At 57.8% G+C, this 10,383-nt stretch overlaps 1 protein-coding gene across 1 annotated transcript in view; it reads right to left on the bottom strand.

Annotated features, from left to right (window-relative positions):
* VOLCADRAFT_95718 (uncharacterized protein) overlaps positions 1–361 on the bottom strand; it is a gene marked incomplete at both ends in the record, with an annotated part of 3,615 nt that extends 3,254 nt beyond the window's left edge. The window contains one exon of the mRNA XM_002954794.1: positions 182–361. Coding sequence (XP_002954840.1) covers positions 182–361 — 180 coding nt within the window. The remainder of the gene's footprint in view (positions 1–181) is intronic.
* Between the last annotated feature and the right edge of the window lie 10,022 nt (positions 362–10,383).

The raw sequence follows: 10,383 nt of genomic DNA, 5'->3' as shown, positions 1-10,383 counted from the left end.
AGTCATACTCCTAACTAAGACATGGGTAGAGCTCCCCAACGAGGACTGTATATATAGACGTAAGCAGCTGAGAGGTAAATCCCCCAACATGTCAACCGCACCCCCCCGGCGAGTGCGCAGCCAAGTCCGAACACAACCCCTCTTCTTCTTTCAGCGTCGCGCCCGTTGGACGGCTGCCCACCTGGTAACCTGTAACCCCTACGGTCTGCCCTTTGCCCTCCTGGTCCGTTTTGGACCTGGGAAGTCTAATGGCGATGTGAGTGTCATGCAGGGTGAGCAGGTCGTGCTTGAGGGAAATGTGGGCTAGGTCGTTGAACCTCAGGAAACCCGCGAACATGACCGATATGGCCGCTACCATCATTATGTATTTTGGGCCTTAGGGGACGTTACCTTTTAACCGTGCGCCCTATCACGTAAAAGGAAATTTGTTCTGCGCGCACATGTGTTAAAAAGAGAGAAGGACTTGTGCCGTTCGTCAAACAGGTAAGGTCATCCTCCGGCATGAGGAAATCAGGGATTCATGCGCGCGACAACAGTCTGAGCTGTTGAATAGTTGTTCGGCGTGAATCACAGTCAGCTGTCAGGGCTGAAGGAAGTGGTGAGTTAAACAACTGTTGGATACAAAAAATTCATGTTGTTGAGCTACGTGAGGCCGTTGCGGAAGGTAAGCTGCCGTACCTGCGCCTTGCAGTTCCCACCTCATCACATTCCCGCCTCTTCATCTATCCTGAAGCGCTTTGTTTTTCGTCATAAGATACGTTTTTACCCCACATTTCCTCGATGTTGCTGCTGAATTGCGTGTACCCGTTTGAATCCTAAAAACCGACATCCAAAAGACTTCACGAAAAGACACCATGACTGCGCGTACTAACCCTTCCTATATACATATTCTCCGCGAAGAGCTCGCTGCTGCATTGCATAAGCCCTTTTTTAACGGCGTGCAACGACTTTCCACGAATTAAATACAAACACCCGTGGAACTTACCAGCGAACTGTTTGCCCGTTTATTACAGTGTTTGTTATGTTTATTTTTGTTATGAAAAGCAATTTAACGCTCAACTGCGAGCGTTTATGGTTCCTCAGAATTCTTCCCCCGGTCTATAGAGCTTAATGCGCCACAACACAGCCGTACAGTAACCGCGTTTCTCTTTTAATGTTTGGTTGGAGATAACCATGCTTGTCCTACCATAGGGAACAGCAAACGTGCACGGGGGCGTGTCGATTGCAACATTAGGACGGTGCCCATAGTTGCGCAATTGCGTACCGTACCAAAGCAAAAATGGGCTGTGGAGCGTCTGTCTCAAAGGTAGTGGGCGCTTATTGGATTGTTGGACGCTTATGAAGTATTATTCGTTTTAAAACTTACATCCCCCTTGACGTAGGATGGACAGCGGAGGCCAATTGCATTACAAGAAAGTTCCCAGGTATGTCTGCTTATCAAGGTTTGGCTGCCTTGGGACTGCACCATGTACGTTTTCGGAAGGCTGGCATCCTCGCGCCGCGAAGTCCAGAGCACATGCCCATGCTCATTAAACTTGAAGGGCACAATCCTAACCTTTCGCAAACAGCACTGTCTGCACCGCGACGTAGAGCCGAGCCAGACACGACTTTGCCTAGGCACCCGCGGCTCGCATCTAGCTGGTCCTCACTGCATCCACCCACCCAACCATCCACTAGTCCTATCTTAGCTTTGTGAAGCTCTTCTCTGCTGGCGTGCACCTCACCGTTGACCTCGCAAGACAACCCAAATCCAACCCCTGTTCCCTTCCCACCTCTCCTACCAAAACAGAGCCCTCTAGCTGGCATCGGCGAGCCTAGACCCCTCGCGACTCTACCCGACTGGGTCAATGATCTGCACAACAGCATGCCAGGCTGGCTCTCTCATCCCCCCGTCCGACTGCTAAAGCTCGCCAAGCTGATCAGTTGGCACCAGCTTCGAGCCTACGAGGATATCAACATGACGCACGGATGCCTGGAGGTGCCGTACAATGACATAACTGACGAGCAGTGGGCCCAGACTGTTGTCGTCAGCTGGCGCTGGGGTGCCGGCAAACCCGCCAGCCGACACAACTTCTCCCCCATGTCGGAAGTCCAATTCCAGCAACTCCGGCGGGTGCTCAGCGCCGTGAAAGAGCAGGGCATTCAGTACGTATGGATCGATTGGAGCTGCATGCAGCAGTACGGCAGCGGCGGCGGCGGCGGTGCCAACAGCACCGGCGGCGGCCATACAGCAGGTGGTGGCGGCGGCGGCGGCGGTCCCATGGTGGAGATCATGCGATCCAAGCTGTTCTACGCACGTGCGCGGGCCATGGTCGTCATTCCGTCGTACGACTCCATACCGGACGACGGCGTCACGCGGTTTGTGCTGTCCAAGGCGGTACGGCTGCTGCGCGACGGTGCGTCGACGGCGCCGGAGCGCGGCTTGGCGGCGGAGGCGCTCACCGCCATCCTGCAGCGCGGCTACGTCGCCAGCGGCAGCTACTTTTGCCGCATCTGGACGCAGGTTGAGCGCATGGCGCGGCACGGCCGTCCGGAGTTGCTGTGCCACTGGCTGCCACTGGAGGCGTGGCTGGGTATGGTGCTGGATGCGATGCGCCGGTGCGGCAAACCAATCCCATCACCACCGCTACCCTCGCATGGTAGCACCAACAACCCCAACAGCACGGGCGGCGCCAACGGCAACGGTGGCTCCTTACTCACCGGCGCCAATTCTTCCTCCTCTGCCGCCGCCGCCGCCGCCGCAGCGGCCAACGGTATGAACAATAGCGCTGCCGCCGCTGCCTCCGGCGGCGGCGGCGGCCTTCCGAGTCGCAACTCCAGCGGCTGGATGGTTTCCGACCTGGAGGACGTCACCGCTGTTCCCAGCGTGTTTAAGGACCTGCTGGGGGAGGAGGCGGGCAATCTGTTGGAGGCCATTGGCGGGCCGTGGTCTGCGGCGGTACGTACGGGCAGTATTCATCTGGCTGAGGGTTTGGAGAGCCGGTTGGCGCACCTGGTGGAGCTGGCGACGGCGACCTGGCAGAGCTGCAGTGTGCTCGATGATGCACCCACCAAGTCGTGGCTGCTGAACTATCTGGACGAGGCACATCTGGGCAGGTGGGTCGGGTTGGGATGGGTTGGGGGGGGAGGGAGGGTTGGGATGGGGGGGAGGGAGGGTTAGTCATGTGCAAGGAAATCGGAATGGAACGGCCGGCGCACGAAGTTTGAAACTGCTGGAGTGGGTGCGGGGTGCGGGGTGAGAGGGGGGAGGGTGAGTTGTAGAAGGTGGGGAGGGGGGTCATGGGGAGTTCAGGGGGGGGGGTGAATGGCAGGAGGGGAGGGAAACTGAGGGTAAGTAGTAGTAAGCGGGGTTAGGGGGTGGGGTGAGTGAGGCAAGCAAGGCCTGGGAGGTCGCCTGTGGAGGCGATCCGCTCCAGCTCCGGCGGAGAGCCTCTCGCACTCTCGTCCCATGCATGGGGGTGCTGTGCTGGCGGTGTTGTGCTGCTGCTGCTGCTGCTGCTGCTGCTGCTGCTGGTGTTGTGCTGTTGCACTCGACCCGCTGTTCGGGGTCCGCTGTAACAAACCCCCTAACGGTGTTCGTGGTGCTCCTTGCGTTGTGTTGCGTTGCGTTGCAGCGTTTGAGAATCTTCTGGACGCGGGTTGGGCATTCTCGATCCTTGTGAAGAAAATGCCTGTAGCAGGCCTTCTCAATTAGGAGGGGGATGTTCAGCAGCCCTCCCTTGGCTTGGGGGCATGTTGAGGGAGGACGTGGTGAGGGGCGTTTGATTTCACCGTCCACTTCTCCTATTCCTTCATGAAGAAGAGAGACCTCTGATGATATCTTCGGCATTTTTACCCTTGCAAACGCATCTACCGCTGCCCCACCAGCACCGCTGCCCCGCCGCCACCAACCCTCCCTCACCACCTCCCCCCGGCCCTTTCCTCAGGTATCAGGCCAGCAGCACCCCGGACCGCATCTGGGCCGTGTACAGCTACTTCTGCTGGAAGCATCTGGACCACCACGAGCCACGACAGGTGGGTGTGGGGAGTGGGGGGGGTGGGGGTGGGTGTGTATTGCTTCAGCTATCCGGCTATCCTCCCATATGTACAGTATCCATTTCTTCTTCTAAACACACCCGACTTTGCCAATCACACCAGCAACGCACCCGCGTCCATTCCACCAACACACATACACACACACACGCACACACACACACATACACACACATACACACACATACACACACATACACACACACGCACACACACACGCACACACACACACACCGTTGCACCCATATCATCATTATCATTGTTATTACAGCCGACTGGGGGACCGTAAAGCCGACCGAGGGCGGGAAAGTAAGCTCAGTAAGCTCAGTAGGCCCCCGGGTGCAAGGTGTGTTGCCCCACACACTCTCACTCTTTGGGCTGTCTTGTCTATCTCTGGTATCTGTCTCATCATCATCATCATCATCATCATTATCATCATCATCAAGGGTTCGTCTTTTTACCTCCCCCCACCTTTCACTACATCATCCCGACGTCGCCGCCTTCAAGAACGCCTACTGGTCAGTTCTGCTCCTTGGCAGCGGCTTCACTCGTTTGTGGTTCCTCTTCTTACCTCCCCACACCCACACCCACACCCACACACACCCACCCCCACACCCACCCACACCCACACTGCCCCACTCCCCTCACGCAGGTGGTGGAGGCTCTCCAGGATCTGGGCCAGGTGGCGGGGGCCAGCCGTGTGATGACTCTGCGTCTGGCCACCAAGCTGGATCTTGGCAAGTTCGTGCCCACGGACGACCGCGACGAGAAGCTGTTCCGGGCGGCGGAGGTGGGCGACCTGGAGGGGCTGCACGCGGCAATAAAGGCGGGAGGAAACGTGCTCATGGCCAAGGCGAGCCAGGTGAGGGTACCTGTTGAGCGTGCCTGTGTGCAATAGTAGGTACTACAGCGTTTATGTATGTATGTATGTTGGGGCATATACGACAAATAGGCCGCTACCTCCCCACAGCCACCAGACTGCCCCTGCCCTCCCTCCCCCTACGGTATACCATTAGTTGCTTTGGAGGTCGTCGTTGGCAATTCCCCACCCCTCCGCTTGGCTTTTGAATCTATCACATAACTCACTTCCCTGTCCCCCCCTTCTCCCCCCTTCTCCCCCCCCCCACCAGGACGGTGCCACACCGCTGTTCGTGGCCTCTCAGAAGGGCCATATGGAGGTGGTGCAGGCGCTGGTGCGGGCGGGAGCTGCACTGGATGCGGCCAAGACGGTGAGAGGTGGCGGGTGGGAGGTCATGCCACTGGACAGGACGGAGGACAGGACAGAACAGGTCGGGAGAAGTGAAGTACTCCTGACAGGAGCGCTGGTTTTGGTGGTGGGGTGTTGAGGCGGAAGACGAACACTTCAACAAGGGAATGCAAGAGAGCGGCTCCGGACGCAAACCCAAATGCCCCTCCTGGAGTGATGCTTTGGATTGGTGGTTAGACCAAAGTAATAAGTCATGCTTTTTATGATGCTGATGGGGAGGAGAGGAGGAGGAGGAGGAGGGCGGCGAAGATGAAGCGGATGGCGACTATCAGCGTGAGGGAGGTGCCGCTTGCTGTCCCGCCGGCAGAGGACGGGAGTATGCGAGCGAGCAAGTGAAGAACAATGGCAGACGAGGACAAAAGCAAAGGCGGACGAACCAGAGGAGGCGGGGGTGGTTAGATACGGCGGATTCCCTATTTTAGCGGCCCCGCACGTACATTTGTCTCTGTCTGTCTGTTTGTCTGTCTGCTTGCCCTCTGTCTGTCTGTCTGCCTCCCCGTCCCTCCTTTCCTCTCCCCGGCCGACGAGTTCGGTCTGTAGGGTTTAGGATTAGGGTTGTTGTAGTCGCCGGGTCGCTGGCAGGTCGTGATAAGGGAACTGAAACAGGGGTTGTAACGCTGTTGACAAACTGGAAGCAACACAATCAGCATTAACATTTTGGCAGTAGTTGGCAATAATTGGTGCGTTAACTTCGCACCCAGGCTTGGGCTGTTGGTAGTCGACTACGCTTTGGTCCTTGTGGTCCATGTTTGCCGGCCAACCGTTAGCTCCTAACGGAGACAGTCCTCTTAGAAGGCGCCTCGTCCTCCTCTAGTTTCTATTTACTGTTGCGAAGTTTACTGCGAAGTGCAGCTGCACAGTTATGCGGTAATGAGGGTGAGAGAAAGCACTCACAAGGAAAGAAATCACCTTCCTCCCTTTTCCCCCCTCTTCCGCCGTCAGCTTCGTTCCCTAGTGGGTCGTCTTTTCCTCCTCCTCCCCCCCCGTCCAGTCGGTAATTCCTGTGTTTCTTCCTTGCATATGTTTTCCCTCGCCGTCAACGAACTCAACCAAATCGCCCCGCCCCGCTCTCCCTGCCCACATTCCAAACCCATGGCCTCGCTACGCAGAGCGGCTGTACGGCACTTCATTCAGCTGCCATGAACGGCCACACCGACATTGTCAAATTTCTACTGGAGGCCGGGGCAAACAAGGACTCGATGTTTAATGTACGGATGTGTGTGTACGGGTGCATACCGATGGGTCGGTGGACCGATAGGAATACATACATACGTACATACGTACACAACTCCCAATCCTTAACTTAAGTATGTACGTCCACATCCATGTCCCATGTCCGGCCACCTAACAGTGCATGCAGATCGGGCCACTCATTTATCCATCCACCCTTCCACCCATCTGCGCAACTTATATTTGTGTGCTGCTGCACCCCCCCATTTACGTATCCCAGACTTCTATTCGGTCGAAGTCTCCTTCCTCCCTCGCCGCATTTTCTATATATGTCATGTCAAGTCATGTCCACCACCACCCCCGGCTTTTTTCTTTGGCGACCTTCCGGAAGGGATGTCGTACCGCTTGCACACCAATGTTCACCGAGCGCCTGGGCACGTGTGCGTTTTTCTGGTTGGGTCTGTGTTGCTGTTTTCCATGTTTTGCTCTTTGTCACGGACGCGGTGTCACGGTGGTTACTTCAACGGTGGTACGGCGGTGTACTGCAGGACGGTGCGACGCCTCTGTACGTCGCCGCGGAAAAGGGCAAGCTGGAGCCCCTGAAGGTGCTGATTGAGGCGGGGGCGGATAAGAACTCGGCGTTGAAGGTACGTGCAGTCCTGGGAGGAGAGGGGGGAAGGGAGGGAAGGGAAGGGGAGGGGGAGGGAAGGGGAGGGAAGGGGAGGGAAAGGGGGGGAAGGGGAGGGAGGGGGAGGGAGGGGTGAACCCCCCTAGGGAGCAGACCGGGGGATGCGGCGCGGAGGTGTCTGCAGGCTGGCGTTGCAATGCCTTTTCCTTTGGCTCGCGCCGAAACCCCCCTTCCCCCCATTAAAAAATTCCTTCTCAACACCCTTCAACTTTACCCTTCTTGTGGTGGTGATGGTGATGGTGGTGACAACAACACCGATGACGATGACGACCACCCGCAGAAGGAGGGTCACACGCCGTTGTGTATCGCCGTCCTGAACCACCACACTGAGTGCGTCTGGGCGCTGTTGAAGGCGGGAGCTGACATCAACTTGGCGCTCAAGGTGGGCCGAGGGTGTTAAGGAGGGCGGGAGGGGACGCGGAGGTCTTGGCGGGTCTTGCCGTGGTGATGAGGATGGGGAAGGACGGGAAAGAAGGAAGGAAGGGAGGCCCCGACAACTCCTCTGCATGTGATTTCTAAATCCCCCTCACCCTCACCCTCAACCCCACCCCCGCTGCGGTCCCCGCAGGACGGCGCTACTCCGTTGTACCTGTGTGCTGAGAAGGGCTTCCTGGATTGCTTGGAGATACTGCTGGAGGCCCGAGCTAACACGGAGTTGGGAATGGAGGTGAGGGGGGAACGAGACGAACCACAAACGAGTGAAGCTGCTGCCATGGAGGTGGGGGGGAAGGGGGGGGGACGGCGAAGCTTTTCTGAAGGAGGAAGCCCCCCAGATCGGTTCGGCGTTGCGGTCGGTCGTGTGTAGTTCGGTGTGCACGGCCTACTGCTGCGGTGTGGGCAACCTTGGAGATCTGTGCTGCTGTCCCTGTCGCTGCAGAGCGGCGCCACGCCTCTGTATATCGCCGCCCAGAACAACCACCCGGAATGTATCAAGGCGCTGCTCAAGGCGGGAGCGAACAAGAACGCGGCGCGCAGGGTACGTTTACGTTCGGGGAGTTGGTTTGGGCGTAATTCGGTTTGGAGTTGCTGGGACCCTACTGCCCGGGGGGGGAGGGGGGGCTTGGGGCTCCCCTGAAGAGGGGGGGGCCTGATACACACACAGGCAGACAGGCAGACAGACAGACAGATTTAGACCATCGTCTTCTTCTTCTTCTTCTTCATAAGCAGCAAAATCATCACCAAACCGGTCTTCTTGTCAGTCCCACACCCTGCACTTGCTCCACCGATCTCCCCCCCTCTCGCTGTCACACCATGCATGCGGCGCTTGGGGCGGTAGCCCACCGGCTTTAGATCCATGTTCGATGTTCGTGTCCCACTACCCCACTACACCCCCCACCTCAATCCCCACCCGTTAACCCCCTAAACCGATCACATCTCCTCCCCGTCCGCTAACGCCTTCAGCCGCTGCGTCACCTCACTCTCCCCCGCGTGTTTGCTTCCTCACCTTCCACGCTTCCTTCCCTCCCCTCACACCTTCACACACACGCCTACGCTCATCCATAGGTACGCCCATGCACACATACATACGTATATACATACACACGCACCCTCTCTGTGCCCACGCACATCCATACACAAACACACGCACACTGAGCCCACCCACCCCTGCCCCCCCGGGCCACCTGCAGGACAAGGCCACTCCGCTGTACATCGCCTCAGAGCGGGGCCACATAGAGGTGATATCCATACTGCTCAAGGCGGGAGCCAATACCGAGTGCACCTTCCAGGTGTTGGGGGCTTGGGGGGTTTAAGGGAATGTGTGTGTGGGAGAGGCTGCTGTAGTCACTAATCGCTGTAGTCACTAGCTCGGGGTACTATAGTAGCAACAGCAGTAGCCGTGGCAGTAGCCGTAGCAGTAGCAGCAGAGGGGATTCCTCCCAGTGCATCAGTGAGTGAGTTGAGTGATGTCGTTGTATAGGGGTTACCTAAGGCCCCACCCAGGGGCCTTGGGTACGGCCATTGCCCTCACCCTCCTACCTGGGAGTCGCATCGTCCTGTGCGTTCCTACGTAACGAACATGTCAGACTGTTTTATACATATGTGCGTTAAATTGTTGTGTCATTGGCTGATGTTTTCGTCGGTGTTGTTTGGTTGATATCGCAGAGCGGTGCGACGCCCATGTACGTGGCGGCGCAGAACAACAGGGTGGAGGTGGTGAAGGCGCTGGTCGCGAAGAAAGCCAACAAGCTTATTAAGCTGAGGGTATGTACGGCAGCTGTCCGGCATGAAATGCTGCGGGCAACGTTGATGCTGGTTTCTTTGGGTTCGAAGTCGTATCGTCATGACCCCGGGCTTGGTACCCAGCTTGGTGTGTTTATGGGGCGGCTTGGGGCCTACATTGGGCCTCTGGCGCCTGTGGGGTTCTGTTGGTGGAGAAGTGGTGGCGGTGGATGGAGGTGACGTGTCATCCTCTTATCCGTGTGTTCGCCACATCCTTTCATCGTTTACCTGCTGCCTCCCCTCTCCCCCCTTCTCGTCGCCAGGGTGGCTACACGCCCATCCACAGCGCCTGCCTTGCGGGGCATGTGGAGGTGGTCAAGGCGCTGGTGGAGGCGGGGGTTGACAAGGACCTGCCGCTAGAGGTGAGCCGAGCTGAGCTGACCTGTCTAGATGGTCTTTAGATGGGTGGGCGGGGCGGGACAGCGGTGATGTGGAGCGCGTGGGGGCAGAGGTGCAGGACCTAGGAACCCGGGGGTTAGGGTAATGTATGTGCGTGAGCTGACCTGAGGTGAGGTGAGGTGAGGTGAGGTGAGGTGAGGTGAGGTGAGGTGAGGTGAGGTGAGGTGAGGTGAGGTGAGGTGAGGTGAGGTGAGACAAGGTTAGCATCACCACAATCCTGCGTCGAGGCTCATGTGTCTCTTTTTTACCACTATTTGCACTTCCCTATTGCTCTGTACAAGGGGCCGGAGCATGTGGCTCCGTGGGTGATATTTCTCGGCCGGATGACTCTTCCCTGAAGCGGCAGCCTGCCCCCACCGCCGCCGCCGCCGCCACATCCTCCGCCTCACACACACCCTTCTCTCCTCTCTGACCTCGACACCCCGCCCTTGTGCTCCGCTCCCCTTCTCGGCCCCCGATCCCGTTACAGTCCCCTTTCCCTTCCTCATGCCCTACCCTCCTCTTTACCCCTCTCCTCCTCCCTCCTCTTCTCTCCCCCGCCCTCCCTACCCCCTCCCTCTCCTCCCTCCCTCCCTCTCCTCCCTCCCTTCCTCCTCTTCTCTCCNAC

Source organism: Volvox carteri, assembly GCF_000143455.1.
Source record: "Volvox carteri f. nagariensis unplaced genomic scaffold VOLCAscaffold_46, whole genome shotgun sequence".
NCBI classification, from domain to species: domain Eukaryota; kingdom Viridiplantae; phylum Chlorophyta; class Chlorophyceae; order Chlamydomonadales; family Volvocaceae; genus Volvox; species Volvox carteri.
This window is presented reverse-complemented; position numbering and strand designations above follow the sequence as displayed.